Raw genomic sequence first — 27,772 nt, forward strand, 5'->3', positions numbered from 1 at the left:
TAAATCGTCGGTGAAACCACCAGACCACATATCTTGTTTGCAATGTTTGAAAATCTCTGCTCCCATTATTTAATTGAATGAGAACAAATCAATATCATTTCTTGGAATTTTCACATAGGTAGTTTTCTTCTCTTAGAGAAGAGAAAACACAGAGGTTATTTCAAGAATTGACGTTTCGTTCTTTCCCATTTGAAAAATAAAGGAAGTCTACAACGTTGCAAACCGAGATACGTGGTCTGGTAAAGAAATTTAGGTTTTACTAACATAAAAAAAAATTTATTTTACTACATTTTTGTGAGAAAAAACATTAAATTTTTAGAACCAGTGTGCGTAGGTTTATAATTAAGATGACGGTAGAATTAGAAAAAAGATACTTCATCTTTAAACGGTGAAAACAAGAGAATCAAGAAGAGAAAGTTGAGCTGATTAACTATAGGACTATCACAATTAAACAGTAAATATATTCACACTAATTAACTAACGCCTGTCATATTTTACAGTATACAAAAAACGCAATTGACCTCAATTATTGATATGTAAATTTAATATTATCCACCTGATCACTTATGGTTTCACAGGGTAACAAGGCCAAACCTATACTTCATAAGAAAATTCATGACGGCCAAGATGATCACCCAATGAAACCATTGCCGATCAAAATACCTAAAAAAATTCCCAGCTTTCTTCAGAACTAAGATAATCAAACAAAAGGCTGCTGTATGCATTGCCAGTAGATTCGTTAAAATGGACCTGAACAATGATAAGAATAATGCCAAAAGAGTTGCTAGCCAAGGACCTGAATAATGTAGCAATACATCCACTTCACACTTTAGATTATTGCTTTCCAGCATCAATAATGCAGAAGAAATAGCAAAGGAGATGAATTTCGTAGTTTCTCTTTGAGAAAATGGAACAAACGAGCATAGCCCTGCAAGAGTGGCTGAGGCTATCTGTTATCCATTTTCTTGAACTCTAATACAACTTCAAAGATTATTTAATATTCCTGACACACTCATACAGGAATGCAAGGATAAAATATCTAAATATTAAAATGATGAAAAGTAGATAAGAGATAAAAAAAATATATCTATCTCAAGATCTAGTTAATGGATGAAAATGCACAGTGAATATGAATAAAATAGACAAATATACACTAAAATTTGATAAAATTACATTTTATGAGCAGTATTTTACTAAAAAATGTTGGGAGTGGAATTGTAAACCTTTTTAAAAGAAGGGAAAACTAGAAATTATGCCCTCACGATACAATCATCACCAATACATTCTAGAATTCGTTCAAACGTCTTGTAAGTTTTCAGCAAAGTTGAGTTTCCAAAAAATATTAGCTTTTGTTTTGAACGCGTGATTGCGACTGATAACCTCTGCTTACTGCTGAGGATTCCTCCATCTGAAGCACTTGCACGTGCCGAGCATGAAAACAAAATAATATCTTTGTCCCTTCCCTGGTACTGATCGATAGTGTTGACCTCAATTTTAAATTTTCTCTCCTCCGTCAAACGACAAAGGAGATTAACTTGTGCCCGGTATGCTGCAATCACACCGATCGATTCATCCGATACACCTTTGCTCCTCATTGATTCAAGAGCAATCATTAAAACTTTAGCCTCAGTGGGGCTTTCAAAGACTTCACCATCAGAATTCGAATCTCTGATATCGACAAAAACCACTGAATGCTCCAATTTGCAAGAAAGCGCTCGTTCCAACCACAACGGGCCGGAAACATCTGATGAAAGGTTCAAGGTGTTATTTGCAACTGATTCGTTGGCACACTTTAGAGCCCCCTGATACATAAACTGGTTGGCTACTGATGTGATCCGGCTGTTCATTCGGTACTGCGTGTTGAGAACAACTGTTACAGCAGGGCGACTCAGTCGGACAAAAAGGCTTTCCGATAGCCCGAGAGATCTAGCAGAATTACTGAGAACAAGAGGAGGTAACTGCAAAGGATCACCGACCAAGATAAACTTATCTGCAGCAATTAATGGTTTAAGCGTTGACGGCTGCAACACCTGAGTTGCCTCATCAACAATACATACATCAAACCTGCGAAAACTAAAGAGAGGATGCGAGCAACCCAGAACGGTCACAGCAATGATAGATTTACTCAAATAAAGCTGTCTAACATCCTCAACTGTTTTATACTTAGATTTTGACAGTAGGACCTCTTCAGAAAATCTGTGCAAGGACGGATTGATCTTGGCCTTCTTACCAAGCCTCAATAAATCAAGATCTTGAAGCCTGAGTACCAAGTTATCAACGGCTGAGTGAGTATGACTCGTGACTAGGACACTCTTGCCATTTTTAACGAGGAGCTTGACTAGGGAAGCTAGAGTTTCAGTTTTGCCACAACCAGGCATGCCCTCTATTAGCATATAAGATTCAGCCTGGAAAGCTCTCATTACAGCTTTCTTTTGACCATTGTTTAGCTTCTTCGTTAAATTAGAAGGTAGAGCAGGAGAAACATTGTTGAAGCTAGGCAACTTTAGTTCGACTATTGCCTGACGTAACTCGCCCGCTCTAGGTGAATCATTCAGTAATGCACACAAACTTGACATATTGAAGTTCAACAATGTCTGCGATTCATAACGGTCCATGTGAAATATTTTTTCCTCTCGCAAACGGAGATCTTTGTCTAAGCTGATTGAGACTGCATGCTCAGAGATACTCACTATGCTTCCAGTGACTACAGCCGGGCGTGACTTACAGCTAATGATTACATAGTCTCCCGTGGTGAAATTATTGGAAATGTCCGGATTTGGGAACTTGAAAGTATGGATATATGAATCACTGACATGGTCTACTTTGGATAGAGACAAATTTGCTACGCACATGCCTGTCTCTTCTCTTTTCTCTGCACTTAGACACCACAAGTCTTTCATACCTGAAGTACTCTTGGATTTTTTATCTGCCTCCTCTATTTTCAATAGGCCAGCCCAATGAAAAACGTATGAAATATGTGAGGACTTCAAATGGCTCAAAGCAGTTGTGGCTAAATTTGTTAGTGAATTTTTTGGGTGTACACCTCTCATTCCATTGTCCGCTAATGTAGCACAACAAAGTGTTAGATAAGGACACTTCGCACAGGCACTGTGGTGGTTGATGGGTCCTGGTAAGATAGGCCCACTTATTGATCCATCTTCATCAAAAGCAATCTTTTGACTTGACATGATATTGTGGACAAAATCGTTGCGCAACATCATGATGTCCCTTTTCACTTTGTGGTCAACTTTGACATCCTTCATCTGACCATCCTTCAAATAGAACAGGAGACCTGAGTCTGTATCATAACCAAGCTGAGCCATCATCATTACGTACAGAATTACCTGACCTCGATGTTCGGCTGAATTTGAACTCTTACCGGTCTTCAATTCAAATGGCATAATTTTTTTCTGCCCACCTGCATTCACTTCCACTGTAACGTCCACTTTGCCTTTCATTCCAAACGTAGGCGACCATATATTCTCCTCAATGTCTTTGATTGAGGTGATTTTTCCATTCCACATGTTCCCTGAATTGCTCCTGTAATGAGAATACAAAGAATTTATGATGGATAAAAAAACTAAACAGAAGGTTGTAAGAACACACATATTCCACATGTTCTCTGAATTGCTCCTGTAATGAGAATACAAAGTATTCATGATGGATAAAAAACTAAACAGGGAGTTGTAAGAAACTGCACAACGCAGTCTTTATGTCAATGTACATAATCTCGTCATTGTAAACTTGGGGGGGGGGGGGACTATAGAATTGAACTATACATAGCAATGCTTAAGCCCTGAAAATAAATGTTCCGAAGGTGTATGAAACTGTTTTTGGCATCTATATTCTCTGATAAGACCATAGGTGTACTTAAACTCGGCCCTACAACCTACCCTGCAACTTTTTACGAGTGCAAGAAAAACATTCAAGCAAAATTGACAAACAGCAATTAATAATTTGAATAGATGCTCTTTTTTGACATTATAAAATAAAAAACACTGATTGAAAGAGATTATGTTAGAATCTTACCCCTTTTTAGGAAAAACATAAGTTTCCATAAAATCCAAAATGTTTGGAGAAAAATTGGAAAGCTCTCTCTTCATTTCTTCAAACTCCATATCCGACAAGAGAAGCTGATGAATTAAACCTGGGTCAGAGACTATCTCTTCAATTATCTGCTGAATTTTTTTCACACAACGGATATTATTCTGCATGACCTGGTGGGAAACAATTTAAATTAAAAACATAGAGATATTACACAGTTCGGATAGAGCTCAAGAGTTAAGGGTTGAGGACTCAAAAATATAAAAGCAACGGACAGACTATTCATGACAGTAGAGCTGTTTTTCTCTAAAAATTTAAGGGTAACCAACCGTTACAATACTGTACTAAGTAATACAATTGAACATACTCATGCCAAAAGGAATTGTGTGAAAATAAATTAAATTAAAAGGAATTACGTATGTAGTGTTTTGCCTGCTACTCAGTTTTTGGTGCTATAATTCATTTATGAATAATTTTTTTTTAGCATAAACACGCCCAAATACTTTTCCGATACTTCTAATAACATAATTTAAGATGAAAACATTGCGTAAATTCATCTTTGCCTGCGAGCATGTGGTGAGGCTCCTGCAACTTATAACCGAGGTGTGTGACACCTTGCAAAGTATATCTTGATAGAGACTTGGGAAGAAAAATAGTCAAAGTGATGAAAATTTATTTTGAGCTACATCTGGTGAAATAGGTTAACAAGAGAAAAGGACTGAGAGAGTGCGACAACAATTTCATCCATCAAAAGAGCATTTTCAGCAAAGATGTATTGGAGCAATGTCTTCCTCCTCAGCAACATCAGAGCGAAGGAGCAAGAAGTTTGCTTAAAATTTTAAAATGAGATGAGACAGCAGGTGAGGCCAGAAATACTTAGCAGAAAGTAATCATTCTCATCCACAGTAACGCATTACTTAAGGAGAAAAATGGACCTAAGGGGCAAGAAGAGCATTCAATTGGAATGCATTTTGCAAAAAGGAACCACTAGCATTGAAATGATGCTAAGATTGTGCAACTTCATCCTTTGCAATAAAGTTGCGGAAATTGTGAAAAACTATGAAATTTAGATGGTAATTTTTTTCTTAAATTTACAGTTTTTAGCGAGTAAAATAGAAACTATTGAGGGATAATCGGGTTTTTCCTCCAAGACAAATGAAGTTGCACAATCTTAGCAACATTGCAATGCTAGTGGTTCCTTTTTGCAAAATGCAATCCAATTATTAGAAAATTGTTGGTGTGAATAATTCTATTTTTTCTTCAATGAGTGATGAAAATTTTACCATTTTACGCTTCAGAAAAAATAATGCTTCTTGTGTAGTTCATTAAGACACAGATCTCTACTTACACAAATTAAGTGGATTGCATTTTGCAATAAGGAACCACTATCTCTGGCTCTCGCATAAAAGCACATATCTGCACAGGGAAACCGATGGCATGTATGTTGTTTCTAAAGAGGGCCAGAAATAGTGGTACCTTATTGCAAAATGTGATCCAAGTGTTTTGCTGTATCAGCTTTGGTTTTTTTAAAAAAAGAATGAATATAAAGTAAGTATATTCTATGGATTAATTTGCAAAAGGATTAGGTAATCAAATAACTGGATACTTGAAAGCCCAAAGCGAGTTCTGGGAGATAAGACATTACATACAAAAACATTGTATCGTAAGGGTGCAATATGAATTCTGTGAAGAGCAAGGTTCTCGTTTATACTCACTTTTTGAAGAAGCAGATGCACAGAACTACCGATGACCATACATTTGGCACCAGCTTCAACAGTCGGGAAGGAGTTAGCTAGGACCGCTCGTCGTCGACAGAACATGGAGCCCATGAGAGTGGTGCCAGAGATTAAAGTATCAGGACTAAGGATTAGAAGTCCATTGGTGTTGTCTATGATCCACTCATTTTCCTTGTATTCCGCCACAATATTTACAATATTGCCGACTGACAAATTTGTGTGATACCAGGATTCTCTCAACTTGCAGACAGTCTGAGCACTTTCATCTTCGCACAACTGAACACTAATTGATTTTTCACAGTTTGAAGCCTGAATGTCAGTAATTTTGCACCGTTTCATCGTTTCGAGCACCAATGGTCTGAAAAAAATGAGGTAAAAATGTTTGAAATACATCAACATTTTTAAAAAGGAAGGTACTCTGAGATCATGAGTGCTACCGACAACATTATAATTTAAGAAAATTGCTTCCTATTATCACAAGGTCAGATAATTGGCAAGTTCTTTTTCTTTGAAAAATCATTATTATGGATATGTATTTTGTACTCTGGTAAAATTTGAAACTCTTTTCATCTGTACCAAATACATCAATAGCTTGGAGCAGAAAATTCATAACTACATTTCTTATGTTTTGACTTATTTATCCCAAAACAAAAAAAAAAAAAAAAACTGCTTAAGGATGCATTTATTGCACATGTAATTCCCTGTTCTTTAAGTATTACATCTTGTATCTCACATCAAATATCACTGCTGAATTTTCTTGTATATGAAAGGGCCACTCTTAAGCACATTGGGAGCATGGATAACTCAATTGTTCCTAAAATGGTACAGTTCTAACTATTTTCCTCATAGCTACACATGTATGTGGTGCAATAAAACAGGAAAGAAAAAATCAACAGAAACAAAATCTAATTAGCTCAATTATACTTTCAGAAATTTTCATTTGACTTCCTTTTTTCTTTCCTTATGCAAGATTTGCCGATCTCCTCTTCTTTCTGAGTATATTTACTTATTTCAATATAATATACTACAATTAATTAGTCATTTTGTGGTTGAGTCATTTTGCAGAATGAGGAAAGGAGCAAGAAAAAGAATAAAAAGAATAATTTTTATACCCAGTCTGATAAATTTTTACACAAGAAAACAAATGTTACTTGTATTTAATTGCAATAAACTTTTGAAAATTTTCACTTCCGAAAATTATGGAAGCATACATCTTGAAGAAATAGGGAAAAGCAACAACTCGCAGGAATACACAGAGCAAAACTGGTGAAACTGCACAAATGCGTACCTCGGTTTGCAGGGTTGCAGACTTTTAACCATACTTCATTTTCTACTTTAAAAACTACTTAATGTCAATTCTTGAAAATTTCGGTGATTTTTCTTCTTTATGTGAAGAATATTTAGTGAAAATTTCAAGTCATGATGTTGGTTCGGTCTCTTTTTTAGAAATAGACCAGGAGCAGAGATTTTAAAAATCTGCAACCGAGAAGCACATTTTTTTAGTTTTGCTGTTGATATTTATCTCCTCTTTAAAATGAACTTAACCCCAAGGATTACATGGCTCAAAATAAGGAGATGACAGGGTGTCGACTAAAACAGGCTGGCCAAAAATCAGTACTTGTGAAGTACTTTTTCGGTACATTCCCAAGAAATTTAGTGCCTCCTCAACAGAGAAAATTCAGTACTTTTTCAGCACCTCCAATCAACGAAATTCCAAAAATCTCAAACATTTGAATTTCTCACTCATAAATTGCGACAAAAATGACAAAAACTCCGGACCTTTTTGTGGAGTTTCCGCACTTGTTCAGTACTTACGTACCACCCTTAAAAAATCAGTCCTATTTCTGGAAATTCCGGACTTGTAGACACCCTGTCCCTCTTTGCACTTTTTGGAATACATTAAAAAGGTGTGAGAGCTAGCAACTTACTTGCTCAGATTTTGTGAGCTGAAATCCCAATCATCGAATATTAAATCCTCCTCAAAACCATCACAGAGGACTTCATCAGCCATCTTATCCTTCATACTGGTGGCTGCTGAATCAGGCTGAGAGCTTTCAACAATAGAGTCACAACTTCTATTTAAAGTAGCTTCCAAAGCTTCTGTCCCTACCCTGGATACTTGAGTTTTGACGGCTGAACATGGGTGTTGTGGGACTGAGACAAGTAAATTGTTTTCGGCACTTTTCGATTCACACTGATTTTTCCTTGGTGACATTTCATCCACATTGCTGGAAAAATTGGCAGTATCTGGTGGAGTTAAAAAGACAGTGCCACTACTGCCAACAGTACAGGAAATGATGCTTGGAAATGATGAGTCTGAAAAAGAGTTAGTGGCAGAATTTGTTTTAACAGGACTATCAAACATAACTCGGGTATTGTATCCAGAGGAGGCACTCCATAAACTATCATTTCCTGATTGCTTAGTAAGACTGTTACCTTTTCGGTTCAGCTCAGACTGAGAATCCATAAACATCGGACTAGACTCGCTTACAGATACACTTTCAGCTTTGCAGACATTCATTGAGATTTGACAGGATTTTAAAGGTGTGTCTTCGAATAAAGGCTCACTTGAATTTAGAATACTTTTCCTCATGATGGGCTCATTTTTCTTACGTTGGATGGAAGAGCCAGTACTAATTCGTTTTGGAGTTTCATGACTACTTGGTGATGCCGACTTGGAATTTACTTTTAGTTTTGAAAAAAGAGCTCGAGATTTTAATGCACTTTCAATGTTTGAACCTGACAAATAGCTGTTGCTACTAGATTTTGGATCTTCTGATTGGATCTTGCAGTCACTGGCAGTCTCGAAGAGTACGCTGGTAACATTTGAAGCTGGTTTCGAGAAAGGATATGGAGTATCAGGCTTCGTTTTTTCTCTTCTTGCAGGAGTACGGTTTGGAATGTCTTTACAACTTTTTGGTGATTGCAATCTTTCATTTCCTTCATTTAAAGGTGATGTCTTGTTGCTATTACTTGAGATATTTGAATGTTGAGAGCTTTTGTTAGCACTTTTCATTTGAAATTGTAATGCACTTTGGGAGATAGATTTTGACAAACAGCAATCATCATCTGCTACAGAGTTTCTCGGCTGAATCTTGCCATCCTCCACTGATTCAAAAAGAATACTGGTGATATTTGAGACTGATCTCAAGGACGGATACGGAGTATCGGGCTTCGGTTTTTCACGCCTTTTAGGAGTAGATTTAGGCATGTTTTCTCCACTTTCTGTCGATTGAAAGCTTTTATTGTTTGTAGCAAGAGGTGATTCTTTTTTGCTTGAATTTTGAGGACTTCCACTGATAACACTTTTAATGGATGAATCTGACAAACTGCGAGTATCATTTTGTTTAGTGTTTGGTAATTGACTCTTACTGTCTTTAACTGACTCAAAAAGAATACTAGTGATATTGGAAGCTGGTTTTAAGCATGGATATGGAGTATCAGGTTTGGGTTTTTTTCCTCTGATTCCGATCAGAGGAAAAAAAGCCACTACAGGTCTGAAAAACCCATCTACTCCGGTAGAGCTGGGTGTATCTTTTCCATTTGTTTTAATAGAGGATTTCGGAAAATTTGTCTTGATTTCTGGAGATTGAAATTTTTTATTTTGTTCATTTTGTGATGATTTTTTGTTGTGACTATTTGAAACATTAGGATTAGAAGGACTCTCACTGGTGGTGCGGTTGGAGTCAAGCGTTGAAGAAGATTTTGGTTCGGACTTATGCTGTCTTGTAAGACACTTATTGTGCTTCAATTTTGAATGTTTCTTGTCAGTTACTATTGTTGTTTCCTTATTGGAAACATTTGATTCTTTGAAGTCTTTCCAAGGAAAACTAATGCTAGCATCGAGTTTAGTTGAAATGTCTAAGTTGATTTTCTTGGTTCGCGGGTGGCATGAGACATTGGGCTCTTTCAAACTACTTTCAACAAAAGATTCATCTTCAGAAAAGTCCTTTAAATCCAATGGGCCACTGGATTTTCGTTTCTTATTTCTTAGAGCACTTACTTCTGTGCTATCCTTCCTAGCTATGTGCAAATCTTCACTTTTACTTGCGATCTCTTTTGATATTGTTATGCTGGAGTCAATTACTGATTCATCTCCATGCTTATCAGAGAGGCACAAAAAAGGAGTTGAACTTACAATTGATGATTGGTTGTCTTTTAGATTCTCTTTATTTGGAGAGTGCTTCTTGTTAAAAAAAGAGTCAAGTTTCATCTGTTTGGAACTAGTGCTAGATGCATTCTGACTTTTGGCCTGCAAAAGAACAAAAGAAAAAGTTACTGAGAGATATTGTGAGGCATCAACCAGAAAATAAAATTGAAACTGAGAATATTGTGCAGAAAATTTCATCATAGAGATTGTCGCCCAGTGTGATTTAAGTATCTCCCTCACAGTTGAATATCCTGATACACATTGTCAACTTTCACGGAAATTCCCTTTCACCTTGAAATTTTCCATCTACTCATAAAATCTCTATAGTTTGACTTTTAATAATCAACCACTCAGAATTTTCTAGTGTTCTCACTAAAATAAATTCCCTTATGCCTCGTTCATAACCTGAAGAGGTATAAGGCAAATAAGCAAAATAAAATAGGCAAATAAGTTGTTTCTAAAAGGCGCAAAGAAAAAAAAACTTACTTCTAAATGGACGCCAGCCCAACTTCAGATCTATAATACAAGTGTGCTAGGGGGTTACAAAATTTTGGATCCAATTATCATTTTTCTTACACTTTTTCCAACTTAACGGCATGAGCTCAAATCTTGTGACTTGCAAACAAATTACTTAACTGACCCCTGAGGCCATGAGTAGGACAGAGAAGTAGGAGCCAAGCTGCTGCTTGCCTTACTTATTTCGTCGTACTTGAGTATTCAATGATCCCCCAGGTAAAGGGCGAGCGAGAAAGAAGATTTCCATGCACAACCACAGATGCCAAATTTCATGAAATTTTTTAAGTAAATTAAAATGTCAGGCAAGTCTTGTATAGACTCAGGAGGCCATAAAACACTTGAAATTGTGAAAACTCAATAATGAAAAAGAATAATTACGAGTTTGACTTTAGAGTTCCTTATACAACTCAATTCAATTCAATTCAATTTATTAATTTTTCAATTTACACAATACAATAAAAATACATAATCAACTTCCCTCATCCATGAGATGACTCGTGTGGATGAGGCTGTTATAAATAGGTACATACATTTAATTTAAGTTTAAATTTTAAGCAAACATAATGTTGAATACAATATAGAAATTTGTATCCATTTTTTTTTTTTTTTTTTTTTTTTTTTTTTTTTTTTTTTTTTTTTTTTTATATAAAAAAGAACAACTAATTACATTATCCAATTACATTAGCTAAATAGATTCACAGGTTGGCAAGGCCCTCGTTTCTATTTCCTCTGCTTTCACATACCAAACACAACTATATATGTTACAGAAATGAGTACATATAAATGAGTACTATCAGCTATCTAATGCAGGCTACATAATTGGTCCCTTAACTTTTTTTCTTTCTTTCCTTTTTCCCTCCTGCACCTTCCACACAGACAGCAAAAGTCAGATAAAGAACGATGGTCGCATCTCATACCCTCTTGATGTCACCCGTATCAGGTGCATCCCCGGTTACATCAGGGGGCTGGCCCAACCTGCGGCAGTGCGGCCTCCAGTTTACATGGCAAGACCCATACCTTCCAATGTCACAAATCTTTAAGGTGGCAGCCAAAATCAGAATGCAACAATATTCATTATCCGCCTTGGCAGACAACAGTGACTGTGATACAGCATGCAAGCACATTTTTGCTCAATTATCATATCATTTCTTTAGCAAAGCTTTGGTAAATAGTATGATCCAATCTAAGGCACCCTGAGTGCTTCCTGAAAAATTTTACAGATGTACTCAAAGCTCGACTTGTAATTCCAACTTTCTTAATGAAGGTTAATTCTGTCGTCAGAGTGTGACTCCCACATGGACAGAGCCTGCAGAATTTCTGACCAGGGGAGATGAACTGAATTTTAGGGATAAAACCATTGCAAAACCATCACTTCAGCCTCAGGTCTTCTGAAGGTGCTGTGTTAAACTTCAATGATAAGAGGATACTCATGAGATCCCTCTTCGTGGAACTATTGTAAAAAAGTAATAGGATGTTACCTTTAGGCTTGTTTTCTTCATGGAGAGGTTTCGGAACATTTGATTGCCACAACTTAGAAGCTACGTTACTATGTGTGTTCTCAACTCTCACTCGACATGAAGAGAGCTATTTCGATTTCAATTTCTGAAACAATGAAATTTGAAGCTTTATTTGTGAAATTAAATGATGTCTACAAAATTACAGCCACTATATGCTGAATTTATTCTTGCAGCAGCTTCATTGTTACAGAAAGGGACATAATAAAAGCAGTCAATTTGTGAGATGAGTGAGATAACATGGATGATAAGGACTTTGAAACACCGAAACTAGTTGCAGACACAGATAAAAACCGTCAACGGTGAAACGATCACAGCGGACTTATCTCGCAAAGAGGTCAAACAGAAGATTACAATAAACAGTTACAATTAGTTATTGACTTAAAAATCCACGGATTATAAATTATAAACTAAGGATAAGTAAAAATAGGTAATTCGATTCGTTGTTGTTGGTTTGAGTATGGTGCAATCCGGCTTTTGGCCAATCGGCGACCGTTAATTTTAATTTAAAAACAAAACCTAACCTCGGAGTCTTGTTGTGATTTTTCCCGCGCTACCGTCCTGCCGCTTGCGCGTGCGCGGCTGCGCGTGCGATCTCTTGCTCTTGTCGCTGCAGGGTGGTAAAATTTCATGAAAAATAAAATTTTGAAACACGTGAAATATTTCAGGATATTTCAGAAGTTTATAACAGCGATTTCCTTTTCATGTTTCGCAAAATGTAAAAATTGTGACTTCCTTCTATTATAGTGTTTTTGGGTGCGGGTTGCATACTCTAGCCCCTGAAAAATATGAACATATTTTCACAGCGTCGTGAAATTTCATGAAATATTTCACTGAAACTTTTAATCTTGCATTTCTTTCTTACGTTTCATGCCACCCTGAGTCGTTGCAGCTTTTCGTCTTCATGATGGACGTTGACAAGATAAGTTTGATACTGAATAATGTATAAATTGGAAACTTGCAAATGTTTTCCAATCCGCCTTCAATATGCTGAGCGGCAATTGGCATTGTTTTCTTGTGCAGTGTGTATGCCAAATGAAACGCATTACATTATCCCTCTTTCGGAAGGCGTTTCTTGTACGTAAGAAACGCTCTGATAGAGTTAGAGTGTAAACGAACAAGGGTGCGCCAGTGGCATTGGTTATTCAAACTGGATTGTAAAAAAATAAAAAAAAAAAATAAATAAATGAATAAATAGATAAATAAATAAAAGAAAATAAACAAATTGTTAAAATGTAAGGGTTAGAGAGCCCTAAGTATGCTCTTTTTAAAATGAAATTGTTGCCAACTTTGTACTTAAAAAGAATTTGTGAGAGAACATTGAAATCAAAATTTTGTTAAATTCTAAAATTTAATAATGTTGATTGCTAGACACAACGTAAACTGCAAAATATGCATCAGAAAAACTAAAATTTTGGTTAAAAGTATACTACAAAGAAGTAGAAACAACTTTTAAAAGTTCAAATTGGCATTTATAGGTAAGGCAGAACAGAAAGAAATTCCTAACTCAGATTTATTTAAAAGTTTTTTTTTATTTTTTTAAGTTTATTCCTTGAAATTTATGAGTATTTTACTTCATTAACAGTCAATGCTACTGTGGATATCAGTTCACGACATTTTAGACTTCCTGTCATACTTCATTTTTGGAGTGAAAAAATACTCAAATGTATTCTTTGAGAGTTTTCCTGATTTTTCTTCTCTACATGATGCTGTGAAAATGTCGGGCAATTATGTTGATTTGCTTTCCTTGGATAAAATTAAATGGGAGCAGAGATTTTGGAACACTGCAAACAAAATAGGTACGCGTCTTTGCAGCTCCACCGCCTTTATACTTTTTTAAACTTTCTTGTATGTGTGAGAAAACTGGCTGGTAAAGCAATGAGCAAGCTTGCTCACATTTACCGTTGAGGTTGGAGAATATTCACCAGAGAAAAAAGTACCTCTGCTGCAAATAAATTGTTCAACAATTCAATTTTCATGTGCCTAAATTATTATCCTATGCCATAAAAATATTTCAGCACTCGGTTTGAGCCCTGTAATTATTGACTAAACTAAAAGTTCTATCCTAATTTTATCAATCATTTTAAAAATGATGTAGAGTGCATGCCTGTCACCTTTATGTAAGAAGTTATTTCAACATTTTCATTGACCTTATAGACCATCCTTCTTTTCATTTTTTTCGCTGAAAATAATCTTTAGACTCTTAGCTCACTTTTTATGCTAACATTCAATTTCAAACAAACTAATTCAATATCACTTATTTCAAGTTATAAGTTTTGCTTGATAGAATACATTTTTCAAGGCTTAAGGGACAGATCATGTAGAATTAGGGTCAAAAACTGTTTTTGAACACTGTCGTTCCAAATTCCGTTTTCTGAGTATTTAGGAACACAAATGAAAAATAGGAAGCGTTTAAAATAATTCACATTTATTACTTTCCTTCTTATTCATTTCATATAAAAAACATAATATAGTTTTATATATACAACTAATGGCTAAACAGCACCTATTTTCTTTTTTGTATTCAATAATACAATCCAGCAGGATCCTGATGAACCAATCCTGATTAATCGACACTGGATGGTAGCCGATATGAATTCAAATCTTTTTTAAAGACAATAACCTTCTGATTCTGAAAAGATATGTGTATACATTTTATACAAACAATAGGCAGGCTTTGTTGCCTAAAACAATAACATACTCCTTTTATTTTTTATGAGCTTTGAAAAAGAAATTGCTGAGATATCTTTTCATATGTCTTGGTAATGAAACTTAGGTATAATCGTTTTAAGGTTGCTGAAAATTGAAACATGGTGGTCTTTCAGATAAAGAGGTTGGCGGGCCATTTGGCCCTTGAATCAAGGGTCTAAAAGGGAAAGGAGGAGGCTGACCGAAAGCTGGCATATTTGCAGGAGATGGTAGAAAAGAGGGGGGTGGTAGTGGTAAATTGGGCCCAGAGGAAGGCGGAACACCTGTAGGTGCTGAAATGATCGGAGAGACAGGGAATTGAGGAGGAGGTTTACTGGTGTCTAGTGGAGGAAAGTTCCCTGGATTATTTGGTGGATTTAAACTACTAGGCGGGAAATTAATACTAGAATTCGGCAAATTAGGAGGACCGCAGAAATTAGGCGGTGGAGGAAAGTTAACAGGACTACTGAGGAAGTTTGTAGGGCTCATAAAGTTCGATGACATTGAAGGTTTACTTGAACTAAATGGATTGCTTGCAATGACATTGTTGGATTGAGGGTGGGAGGAAAAATTTACGGGATTATTTGAGCTGTTAGAATTTCCTGGATTTGGTGAGAACTGATGTTTACTCAAATCAAATGGATTTCTCGTTGCTGGGAAGTTTGAATTCATTTGTTGATTGTCTTGATCATGGGTTGAGTGGAAGTTGGACTGATTAGTTTGATTGCGCCTAGGTGTATTTTGTCTACTGTGGGCAAAATCTAAGTTTTGACCGTGGGATTGATTGAAGTTTTGTTTTTTCAAATTCTCCTCCTCAACGTTTCCATTGCTCTCCGACTTCCTGGAGTCTTGAGACTGATTCGAGTCATTTACAGGAGCACAGTTTTTCTCCGTGTCTCCATTCTTCTGAAACCGTCTGCGTCGAGCAGCTTTCCTTCGGGCTGATGACTTACCAGTACTCATTCCGTCGAGAGGATCTTTTTCTGAGTCTGTGTTCCCAGTGGATTCAATAACAGAAACTTCTTCCTCATTTTGAACTTTTTGTCTGTTTTCCCATTGTCTCTGAAACAACAGACCCATTTAAATAATGAAAAAGTGTACTGCTTGGTGGAAAAAGAGGACATTACCAATCAGAGAGTTCAAGTCATATCATTGGGAAAATCCGAGAATACCTATAATGGAAAAACTTCTTTCAACTAGTGAAGTAATGCAGTATTCGACAGTTAATTAAAGATAGGGCCCTCAAGGCTTACGATGCAGAGAGGACCTTAATTTAAGAGGCCCAACACTCCCTCAGATGAAATAAATGTAAACAAAGATAAACGAAAAATAAGTACTCTCCAATACAGCACAGATGTGCGTTAAAATTGAACAATCTTACAGACGAGTTAGTGATTTTTTGTTTGAAGAAGCAAAGCGCCAGTGGTATTTGCTTTTCATATGGCCCGTAAGTACTGTTTTGTATGATAGGACATTTTTAAAAGTAAAGTTGCAGAAGCTAAATCGTAAACTACTTTTCATGATTATTTTTCTCCCTTTGTCTGTGTAATGCTTATGAAATTCAACAGGTCAAAAGAAAAAAAAAAAAAAAAAAAAAAAAAAGATTTGGGCACTAAAACTTCATGTCTTTATGATGATGAATTTAATTAGAAAGTAAAATAGCTTGATTGAAAGAAAAAATAAATTCATTGGATCTATACCTTGGCCATTAACTTCCGTTTTGCCTGCCTCTCCTGCTCATCATCCGAGTAATCAAGTAAATTAGGTGGAGGTTCATGATTGTTTTGCCAAGATGCATCACTCCCTTTCATTCTGCAAAAAATAATAGCAACTTCATTTGGACATTCAAACCCATTTTGATAAAGAAATATTCACAAATAGAAAAGGGCTAGAAATTTGCAAAGTGTAAAAAAAACATTGTATTGCAGCACTATTCAAAATTGGTACAGTGTTGACAATGAAAGGTGTAACAAGGGCTATAGAACAGTACTGCCTAACTGATAATTTTGATGAATATGAGTACTTTGCCGCACTCTACAGTGTAAAATACGCAAGCTGTTGTATTCAGTCTTTTTAATTCGACGTGGAGGCGCTGTAATGATGCTATGATGTATAAAAAAAATTGAAAATCTAACTTCAAAATTACATAAATGGCGAAGTTTTGTCTTTGTCCTGCAAAATCATCAGTTTGCAGATAGGCAGTATTGTTCTTTAGCCATCGATGAGTGAGTAAGAATAAATGTATGCATTTTAAGATACAGATAATAGCAGTCACTAGATGATTATTCTAAGAATTAGGAACAAGACTGAAAAAAAATTCTAGTCGCTTTCGCGAAAGGAACTGGTAGCAAAAAATATTTCAAGAAGTAAGGAGCAAAAATTGGAAAAAACCTCTCAGTTTTCAATTTCTCTTGTAAAATAATAATTTTCATTCAAAAGCGACATCTTTGCTGTTCAGAGTCCAATAATCAAAATTAAATTATTTGGTCAATCTATGAATGTCCAAGTTCATTATCAGCTACTGATTTTATTCTGCAAAGGAAATTCTGTTGGAAATGAAGCTGTGCTTGGAACATCACTACTTTTTCCCCTTCTTTCTTTCTCCTTTTTGATATATTCCTTGGTTACATTAACTAACTAGAATACTCACTTTAGTAAGTCAGGCAAAAATACATAGTGTGTGTAGTCTAGAGTTGGAGCATAGTAAACTGGATCTCCAGGATTGAAGGATAGCTCACTGATGTACTCCTTCGAATTGAAGCGGATGCAGTAAATTGGCTCACTTACGGGCCCAATGACATCAAACACTTGACCCAAGACACAGTCACCTTTGTCGAGAAACAGGACTGAGTCTATGTCAACCGGAGGAAGATTTGGAATTGCTTTGACTAAAACTGGAAAAACCAAGGTCATGTATAATTATTCATTCAAGATTTATAATTCTAAATGAATATTGTTTGATTTAGTATATTCTCCGTTTTCATTCTTTTCTACATTTGAGATTTAAAGTTTTTCCTTCCTCTCTTTTCATAATTTAATTATTTAGAATGGCGCTGTAACTAAGGTGCATAATATTCAATCACATCTCGTTAACTTTAAACTATGGAAGCATTTATGAAAGTTTCTTCGGACGGAAGGAGTTCGTTTGCGGTTTTTTACCAAGAGAGAGATAAAAAATTTCAAGTCTACTTACTGAGCACCTGTGGAGGAAGATACAAAAGTAGGAGAGTTTAAAAAGAATAAGACTCGATTCTTGAACAGATTTTCTACCCCGTGAACGACATTAAGGAATGGAGAAATGAAAAGAATTATTACATTGTAGCTAGGGATCCTTCTTGAAGTGTACGCATAAGTAGGTAAGTGATAAAGATATTTGTTTTTAAAATTTAGTCTGGTCATTTCATGCTGATTTAAAGAAGTAAAATGCTAGCAGTCTTTAAAAGAACAAAAGGAATATCTCTTCTCTAAATTACACTGTAATTGATAATTTCTTAAACCGAGTGTGTTATCACTAGGATCAGGCAAATGGCACAGTACAGTAAGTAGGGAGTAGGGTGAATACATGTTAGAAGTATTTTCAGTTTTTATGGACTCAGCATCTGAAGGGAAAATAGAATATGGTAACATACCTAAAGTTTCCACACTGTTGAGAATATGTCCAATAACTTGACACTCTTCTTCAGGTACACTGATTTCCAAGTTTTCTATCGGTGGTAGATCTTCCAGAGTTAGCTCCCCTTTTGTTTTCAATTTTGGAATCTTATCGATCTCTATCTCTGAGCTAAAAATATGAATTAAGTAATTAACAATTCTATTTTGTAGGGAGAGAGATAAAAACATACAAACTGATCAAATGAGAGAAAGGCTTCGATGAAAAAGAAGTTAACGAGGTGTAAATTATACTTTTATTCAAAGACTCTTCATCAAAATCTGGGCTGTGTTGACAAATGCAAAGAAAGCAAGAAATCAACAGTCACATATTTTTCAGTTCTACCTGTTCATTCAATTGAATCTCCCCGAGCTAAAGATATCATCCCTTGATTATTGATTTTGACAGCCCCTTTAGAATGAAATTGAAGATGGGAATGGATTACAGCAATGGGTAATTATCTTTTTAGAAATAAAAAATGTATACTTTTACAATACGTAGATAAATCAATAGTTGTATTAGTCTAGTTGAGACCTGAGATTGGCCAATTTTCGAGTTTATTAGGTGATCTGAACTGGGTTCCAACAACCCTCTTCATTAAAACTAGTTTAGACTGGTAACTCTACAACTAGCCAAGATCTAACTGTTAGGCCTAATCACCTAACTTCTGATCAGTTAAAAATAATTAATGACGTGGGAGAGAACTAGACTGCCGCATTAAGTATGTAAGAGAACCAAATTTCTTAGACTAAATCTCATCGAAATTTGGTCCAAAGACTGGATCCTTGGGGTATCTCCTGTTTACCTTGAGTTTGAATACCACAAAAAAACCTCCTTTCATTTCAAAAGTCACCTTCAAAGTTCACCTTATCAATTATCACTGATACAATCAAAGCCTTAACAAACAAGTAAGTGGCTTGGAAAATAAGATGATATCATTTACCTGACGACTGATTCAACATCCGAACAGTCATCTTCTGATGATGATGATGATGATGATGAGCTGCTTTCAGAATCTTCAGATGACTCTGCAGGACAGCGAGGGACTAAATTTTCAGTGGGTAAGTGCGACAAGTCAGTCACTACAATACCAACAAATAAAAAAAAGCAATGCATAACACATTAATTTTATATTCACCTATTTAAAGAATTCGATTATACCTAATTAAAATATCATTTCAGAACGTGAATTATCTAAAATTATGGTTTAAGCTAGGAACCGTCTGATACTTCTTCTCGCGAATTGTTTTACTCACGAGCAAACCAGCGAGTTCAAAGGCGTCAGATGGAACTAAAATTTCATTGTAAAACTTTGAAATTTTTATGGTAAGGTGTGTAAAAAAAATTAAACTTGAAAACTGGTTTAAAAACATTTTTTAACAAATGAAGAAGGGTCAAGGAAGTAATGTCCTACTACCTACATTTAGATCAGAGTGCATTGTGTGTAATAACTTCTTCATAGGTACCTAGGTATAGATATAATGGACCCACATTTCGCAGTCTCTCGTAAACAGGCCCTAGAAGTTATGAAAAAAAAAAAGAATTTACTGATGTATCAAAATTGTGCACTCCCATGCTGCGATGGCCTAGAGCATAGAGCTCTGCGCAACGTCTAGGAAGTTCGTCCCTCCGTTCCTTGAATCTTAGCACGGATATTAATGCGATTCTAGGAAGATTCTACTTTAATATTTCTTTCTGTTTCCTGAAATGTTTCAAATGTGGTTCAAAACCATGAGTGTTTACCTGGCTCAGAAATCGCTTCCTCAACAGCGGACATTCTTGATGGAGTTTTCTTTCAAAACAACGCTGTCAATGATTGAAACAAGATTATGTTCACAATTGGCAATAGGTAAATGTTGAAAATTCACGCATAACACGCGTACATGTGAGAAGTAGAATGAAAAATGAATTTCGGGCACAAAGAGAAGGAAATAGTCATGCCATGCTTTACATCATTCGCATGCTTTGGTAGTAAAATTTTAGGTTATAATATAAACACGCAGATGGCTAACGTTGCCTGTTTTATTCGAAATATTTGGATAATTTTTTTTCCCCTCTGAGAATGAATCAAGCGTTTGAGTCTCACAATTAGAAATATTAAAATATTAAAATTGATATTAATATATGCACAAGTAAATTATGTGACGAACATTTAGAAAAACAAACCTTAAAAAAATATTTAAAAAAACCCTAGGAAACTTGACAACAGCTGTGTGATAAAAGATGTAAATAGACCCCGCCTTCATTTCTAACCTCAAATGTAAACATAGTGATAAGAGTCCGGGAAAATTCGCAGTTCGGCGGCTCATTGCTTGTAACTCTCTCTTTCGTGGCTGTAATTTTTTAATTTCTTCATTTTTCCAGTTTTCATCTTAATCTATGCGTTACAGTTTTGCCTTCCTAGTGCCCTTCATTTGTCTAAGTATGGTCGCACTAGATCAAGGTCATCAGTAATACCTCGTGAGACAATCTCTGATTCTGCATTCTGAGTCATTTTTAGTTTAGTTTAGTGCCGTGGCCGTGTTGGTGTTCGTGTAGTGAAGACTCTCGGGCTAGTTCATGTGTTAACAGTGACCTAAACAGTTGGAATTTGTCTGTGCTAGTGCCACCATGGCAGATTCTCCCAAAGAGGAGGTATCTCAGATTGTCCCCAAGAAAACCAATGCCAGGACAAGTATCATTCATCTCATTACCAGCTTCTTCAGAAAGCTAGGAACAGCTGGAGCCATCTATTTGTTAGGATACTTCGAGCTTAGTATAGCTTGGTTAGCTGCCCCTGTAATTTTATCTGTGTTGCGTGATGAGTGGAAGAAAGAAAGTGAGGCGAAAAGAATTAACGCTCAGATTGCAGCAACTTCGAACGAGAAAGATCTAGTCTTAGCAAAATTAGATGACCTTCCTGCCTGGGTATGTATAAAATCCTTGAAATGTATTTTACTCAAAACTTGCCAGAGGCAAGTCTCTTCAGAACTTCCAGTTTGTGCTAATATTTTATGCTATTAACTGCATGTGAAGGTTGGGTTTTTTGTACCTGTCAGTTGGCTTGAAGCCTTGTCAGATAAACATGAATGGTAACTGCAGCTTGTCTCCAGCTTCATAGAAAAAGCTCATGTTAAGAGAACTCTACAGAAGGGTAGTGTCATTTCTGTAGGGTTTCTTGCAAAAAGTATTTTTAATGTAGAAATATTAAATATGACTACCTAATCACTTATATCGGAGAATTTGCAGGTGTCTGAAAATTTATGAAATTCCTTCATCAAGGGTGTTTATCTAGGGAGATGGTCAGAGAATTGGGAGTCGAACCAGAAACTGTGTCTCTTTCTGTTAGGATATCATGTTTTTTGGATGTAATGTGGATGTGAATGGAATGTTTGGAGATTAACTTAGAAGAAAAAGCAGTTTTCTGTTCACAGAATTGCCACTTTTCTTCACCCATCTTACGTGATGTGTTTGAAAAATTATTATTTGATAAATTTTTGTCTCTCATGTGAATGTGGACAGGAAGGTGGTCAAAGAAGAGGGACATGAGTTTGAGAACAGTTAAATTTCCAATTTTTCCCCCTAGAATTCTTGCACTTCTACATAGTCATGGAATGAACTCTGATGAGTTTCAGAGACCATCAGTAGGGTAAGCACTGTTATTGGGAGAGGATGGACATGTATGAAAGTCCAAAAATGCATGCCGCCTTAAATATCTCTTCAAATCATTTGGAACCCATAAGGACAGCCAACCTAGTTTTCAAATGACCCATCATATTTTCAGATATTTTATTTAGGATCAAGATTTATTTGGGAGAGTCCAGAAAAATTATCCAAAACACACCATTGAATTCATTATTTGCATTGCTACTATACTTAACAAAGTCTCCATGAAATAACTTCATAGAGGCTGGTTGCCCCACCCACAGGCTTAAGGCCTCCATCAAATGGCATGTCCATACCCTCATACCTAATTAATGTCCTCTCATAAATGCATGGAGCTTTGATAGTTTTGAGTGATCATTCATGATTGCAGTGAGTTCTTAATCTCCAAATCACTCCTCTTACTTTTAAGTTCTTGAATAGGCAGGGAAACCGGGAAGAGTCAGGGAACTCAGTTTACCTCTGAAAATTCAAGGAATTTCAATGGGCAATACTCTTCCAAATTTCAAAAAAACTTTGAGAGCCTCCAAAATCTTGGAGAGCCGCTCAAAAAAAAATTATTTTTGCAAAATAATGATTTTGCCCCCGGGCATTTCGGAAAACCGTACAGAATCTCATTTACAAAGCGATTAAACTGGAACTTTGATGGTAGGTAGCGATTCGGCGGATTGTTGAAGTTGAAAAAAAAAAAAAATTTCATTACTTTTCTTGGAAAGTTCTCAACCCCAATCTAGCAATTCTTGGAAAGCTTGGAAGATTATAGACCCTTGGGAAATTCAACCGTGGAAACTTGAAATGTTTTCTTCCAGCCAAAACATCGCAATTTTCCAATTTCAAGTCGAAACATGCCTGGAAAAACCATTGAAAAGTCCAAGAATTATATGTCCATAATCCTCGAAAAGTCAAGCAATTTTTAATTCCGATGTCACCCTGGTATTAACAAAAAAAGGGGGGAAAACATCTTTCTCCCTTTTCAACGTTTTTCTAATTGATGACTCCCCCCCCCCCCCCCCCCCCACTTTTAAAAGCTATTTCGCGACTTAGTTCATGCCATTCGCTAGTTTATCCTCAATAGAACTCTTTCCACACCACCTTAGAGAAACCGTTTTCAAAATAATCAATGGAATTGAATTAATTAAAGGCGGAGGGATGTGCGGTCGTCAAAACGCCTTCATTTATTTGGGTATGTAATTATGTTCTTGAACGCACGAATAGTTGCATCTTACAAGCCGTCTCTGTCTTTAAACAGACTGAAGGAAGACAACTGGTTTAAAAAGGTTTAATGCCTGCAATGACGAGTGAAGCTATTTTTTTTTATTGAAAATTTCTGTGACCTAAGTCAATGCTTTTAACTAGTCACGCTTTTCACCGTGACGTGAACCGGTCGCCCGTTTCCAAGACCCCTCTCTCCGGCCGAGAAGTTTCTGCACCTGTAGAACGTCTCTCAGGAAGCTTTCGGAACTCTACTCTATCTTGCGCTTTCTGTTTTTTATTTTCTTAGTCGTTTATTAGAGCCTGTAAAAATAAATACTTCAGCGATTAGATGAAGCAAAGGCACTCCTTGTCGGTGCCGGTGAGTCGGAGACCTCACCTTTACCTTTAGTGAATCACCGCTCAGCGTCAAGTGGTGTTTCGATGACTGTCTACTGGCTTCTAGTGGCGAGGCGTGAATGTTCGATCATCGATATATTTCCCCCATTTGAAGCTATGGTAAAGAATCGATGATTAGCGAACACCCTGTTCATCGATCCTTTTCTACAGGTTTAAATGGAAAATCAATCGATTCAGAGTGCGAACACGCGCGTTCAGGAGCAGGACCATTTTGAGTACATTTTGCAATTAAGAACTATAAATTTCGGTCCGGTTTAAAAACAACGTATGTGCCATTAGTTTTCCTACGCGCATAAGTGTTTTTTTGGATGAGTCAGAATTTATAGCTCCAAATTGCAAAATGCAGTCCATTTAGCGTTGCCGTATTTTTCTGGCATGCTGAGAAAGAACACCGTCCCAAACAGCAGTGATCGCGATGAATAGCGATTTTATCGGTTGGTAATCGCGATTATATCGGTGGCAATATATCGAGATATTATCACATCAAAAATTGCGATTTATGGCGATTAAATCGCTACATGTCGCAATTTTTGGTTCGATAAAATCGTAATCAGTTTTCGTCGATAAAATCGAGATTAAATCGCCATTACCGCGATTTTCATTTAGAAAATATCGCAATTGATTGTCAGGCGATGAAAGCGCGATTTTATCGCGATAAGGTCGAGGATAATCGCTCAGATGTTGATGATTCTGGCGATTTTATCGCCGATTAAATCGCAATATATAGCGATTTTTCCGCTGAGAAATGCTACTTGGGGTTTGAGCCCTCGACCGTTGCTGAATTTTGTATGATAAAATGCGAACTATCTGGGAAGCTTATGAATTTTTTTTTTTTCAATTGTTCAGAGAATTTTATTTGCGATCTCAAGGGAGGATAGATTGGGTAACCAGAATCAACTGAAATGCATTTCAAGCCATTTAATTTCCTTTCATGTTTTATCTTTTCGTTACAAATCGAACATAACGCTTAGCTTGACTTTTTCTGTCAATTTTTCCTCGAATGTCAGGAATAAAACTCACACTATTTCGAGTCAGAATGTCACCTCCCTAATTTTTTGTTAAAAAATTAGGTGTAAAAAACGAGAGAGAAATAGACGACGATTTTTGTATACGTAGTTAGGCTGGTGTTCGTTAAATCGTCCAAAATTCAACAACTTTTCTCAAAGAAAAATATTCTATCTGAGGAAATTTGGTAATCTTTGTTCATCCATACTCGGTTGAAATTCTATTCTGGGATTTCAATTCTCTACCACTTCTAGTTAATGAGTGTCTCATTCAATGCAAGTTAAAATAACGTGTTGTTAATAGGCGAATTTCCGCAACTGGATTCGGTTCATTTTCCGGATTCATGACTGTTGTATCTTCGTTGGAATTCCGTACTCTCGGATACGAGGTACCTTTTCCTGAAATGAATTGTTCTAAGTTTTCATAAACGCAGCTTCGTGTCTCGTGAATCTTATGACAATTTTCGAAATATTTCGTCTTTCAATTGTTCCTGTCTTCTGGTCAACGAGAGATGCGCTCTGTAAAGGCATCAGGTCAACTGTCGGTTACCCGATGAGTACCGTCGAGCGTTTGACGATCGTTCTTGAAAACTTGCTGACTTCTCGCTAATTACCCGATGACAGTCATGGCGGGTCATCGAACAGCGCAATCGCCCAGCACCTATCAAAGGTGCTGGGCAAGGCCGCTGAGCGTATTTGAGCCGCGCCATGATAGTCATTTGACGAAAGTTTGTCATCGAGTAATCCATGAAAAATCAGCAACGTTTTTTCTCTGATGGCTTCAGAGAACGCATCTGACAGCTGCACCACATCGGTCGCGCCCGAACCGCGCTCAACGCTGATAGACCGTTGCACTTTACTAGAGTACCTGTATAGCCCTTTCCACACGTTGCAAGTTTTGCTGCAAGTGAGCCGAAAGTGGGAGTCATCACTCATCGATGATCGTGAAATTTGCGTCCCGCCCGCAAATTTCACGATCATCGATGAGTGATGACTCCCACTTTCGGCTCACTTGCAGCAGAACTTGCAACGTGTGGAAAGGGCTTACAGCGAGAGTATGCAGATCGCTTCATGAAGGGCTTATGGCCCATAAGTGCAGCCACCCTTCTAACCAACTTCTATCGCACAAAATTTCACTGCCAGTCTGCAGATTCCAATTCTAACCAAGATGGCCAAGAATGTACATAAATGAGCGTTCTTCCGCAAAAATGAGTAAATTTGTGCAAAAACTATGTCAAATACGTGTTTTATAAACGATAGTTCGTAACAATTGTATTAGGAAATCGCTCTGGATAGTTGAAATTCATAGGTTGGCTGCATTTCTGGGCCCTAACTTTATTTGCGGAGGCATCGGTGAAGGCCTGGTGGATTTTCGGAGTTTCAAATCTGTCTGTACTCTCGCTATACAGGCACTCTACACTTTACGAGCGGCGCGAGGTGGGAAATCTGCGCGGGCGGAGAAAATTGATGCAGCATTTTCCCGCACTTTAAGATGCGGGTTGTGTGAAACTCGTGAAGCGTCGTGAAATATTTCATGAAATTTCAATTTATTCCGTCTTCCGGTCAACAAGAACCTCACTAAATAATTGCGCACTGTTAGTTCGCCAATTCTACTGCCTAGAAGGCGAATTTACGGAAATTGAAATTTGACGGAGATTGAAAAAAAAAATATGAAAAAATTCCTGGGAGCTTAGGTCACTTTGTACTCTCAGAAAATGAATTTAAAAGATGGGTGCCTCCGACCCATTGTAATCATGATCTGGCAACGCAGCTTAGAATCATGCCGATTATTTACTTTTCTTAATATGCAAAGACAGAGACAGCCTAGACATAGTCAAGATTTTTGTTCAGTGCGTTGCGTTATCTTCCTCTTCTCCATTATTATACATACGTGGTGAGGCGTGAATGATCGATTATCGATATTTCCCCCCATTTGAAGTTATTGTAAAGAATCGATTATTAAGGTGTTCGTTGCGAACATCCTGTTTATCGATCCTTTTCCATGGGTTTAAATGGTAGCTCAATCGATGTATCGCAAAGCAAGCCAAGGAATCCGAGTCATCTCCTCTTTTGGAAGCAGGTTCCGTCGCGTCGTGTCATGGTAGTGGTGCCGTGAGGCAGGTGAGATAACGCAACACCACATTAGCTTTTTTTTATGTGATAAACAGTACGATTTAGCCGCCCCCCCCCCCCCCCCCCCCCCCTCAAACAAATGTTTTGGTCTACACGAAGAGTACGCTTCGGTCTCGGCGCTTCAAAGTCGTAAAATTTCTCTTATCACAACGTTTCGCCTCTAATAAAGGAGACCGGCAAGGATCGTCAAGAAAGACAGAAAAAAAGGCGGTGGCCAACTCAGAATTTTTACTCGATGACGTAATCAGGGAGGCAGGTGCGCGTGGCTCAGAGAAAAAGAATATCAACAAAATTGTTTACCTTGCTGCCAAACTAATATCGATAGAGTCGAGCATAATCGATGGCTAAAGTCGGAAATTGCGTACTTTCATTTTTTAAAATCTCCAATAAAATTCATAAAAAAGGAAAAAAAACCGATTGAAATATTTTCTCGAATTTTTTTATGAATTCTAAATGAGTTTAAAAAAATCACGTCTGAAGATATCTAAATGAGTTTAAAAAATCACGTATAATTTCCATTAAAAATGTGGTCTTTTTTTTAAATAAATAAAACATGCGAAGTTACTCGATGTTGCAATCAGAATCACGTATTTTTTTTACTTCATTCGTCGATCTGTAAGCAGTACATCGTTTTTAAGTTTTGGATTCTTTGGGTCTCGCCAACACAAACTTGTGTTAGAAATGACTTGCCTAATTAGTCACCGAAGTAGGCTCAGTTAACCAACGGTAACTAAATCATTTTTCATCAAGATATTTATCCACTAGTCAGGTCGGTCACAACCAGGGAAATTTGAAAAGCTAGGGAAAAATCATTTTCTGAAGGAGTAGGTACCCTAATTTTTTTAAAAAATATCTCGGCAGGTACCTTTACGGTACCAACGTGATAACGAAACACCCAACTGAAATTCTTCGACGGATTCGCCTCAGTGGAAAGAGCCTTGAAACTCTGAAATAAGGAGTGCGGAGAATATAGAAAATGAACAATCAGTTGACCAAACGTCATCGGTCCCGGATACATTGTCTCGCCAAGGATGCAACGCCTGCGTTTTGTGATGCAATCGAAAAGCGCACTTGGAGGAAGAGAA

The 27,772-nt window shown here is 36.8% G+C and overlaps 3 protein-coding genes across 3 annotated transcripts in view; 1 reads left to right on the forward strand and 2 right to left on the reverse strand.

Moving 5' to 3' along the window:
• Window positions 1-254: 254 nt before the first annotated feature.
• On the reverse strand, window positions 255-12,460 carry Dna2 (DNA replication helicase/nuclease 2). Its single transcript, XM_019047285.2, has 5 exons — window positions 11,925-12,460; window positions 7,709-10,032; window positions 5,760-6,138; window positions 4,030-4,217; window positions 255-3,540 (listed from the first exon to the last, which is right to left on the reverse strand). Exons 1-5 carry the CDS (start codon window positions 11,961-11,963, stop codon window positions 1,251-1,253), a joined length of 5,220 nt encoding a protein of 1,739 aa, XP_018902830.2. The 5' UTR covers window positions 11,964-12,460; the 3' UTR covers window positions 255-1,250.
• A 1,911-nt stretch (window positions 12,461-14,371) lies between these two features.
• Window positions 14,372-20,278, reverse strand: LOC109034273 (uncharacterized). Its single transcript, XM_019047325.2, has 6 exons — window positions 20,041-20,278; window positions 19,241-19,379; window positions 18,278-18,429; window positions 17,299-17,542; window positions 16,349-16,460; window positions 14,372-15,710 (listed from the first exon to the last, which is right to left on the reverse strand). Exons 1-6 carry the CDS (start codon window positions 20,072-20,074, stop codon window positions 14,748-14,750), a joined length of 1,644 nt encoding a protein of 547 aa, XP_018902870.2. The 5' UTR covers window positions 20,075-20,278; the 3' UTR covers window positions 14,372-14,747.
• A 276-nt stretch (window positions 20,279-20,554) lies between these two features.
• Window positions 20,555-27,772, forward strand: part of Esyt2 (extended synaptotagmin-like protein 2) — a 33,879-nt gene continuing 26,661 nt past the window's right edge. Inside the window, exon 1 of the mRNA XM_019047286.2 lies at window positions 20,555-21,204. Within this exon, the coding sequence (XP_018902831.2) occupies window positions 20,908-21,204 (297 nt within the window). The 5' untranslated portion in view covers window positions 20,555-20,907. The remainder of the gene's footprint in view (window positions 21,205-27,772) is intronic.

Source organism: Bemisia tabaci, chromosome 2 (genome assembly GCF_918797505.1).
Source record: "Bemisia tabaci chromosome 2, PGI_BMITA_v3".
Lineage (NCBI taxonomy): Eukaryota > Metazoa > Arthropoda > Insecta > Hemiptera > Aleyrodidae > Bemisia > Bemisia tabaci.

Bases quoted from the DNA above. Each gene is read 5' to 3' on its own strand.
- Dna2 (XM_019047285.2), bottom strand. From the start codon at position 11,963: ATGTTCCGAAACCTCTCCATGAAGAAAACAAGCCTAAAG. The intron at 10,033-11,924 runs GTAACATCCTAT...GTTCTTTTGCAG, and splicing joins TGAAGAAAACAAGCCTAAAG to GCCAAAAGTCAGAATGCATC. The intron at 4,218-5,759 runs GTGAGTATAAAC...GTTTCCCACCAG, and splicing joins TGCATCTGCTTCTTCAAAAA to GTCATGCAGAATAATATCCG.
- LOC109034273 (XM_019047325.2), bottom strand. From the start codon at position 20,074: ATGTCCGCTGTTGAGGAAGCGATTTCTGAGCCAG. The intron at 17,543-18,277 runs GTATGTTACCAT...TGGTTTTTCCAG, and splicing joins CAACAGTGTGGAAACTTTAG to TTTTAGTCAAAGCAATTCCA. The intron at 15,711-16,348 runs GTATAGATCCAA...CTGTTGTTTCAG, and splicing joins AACGGAAGTTAATGGCCAAG to AGACAATGGGAAAACAGACA.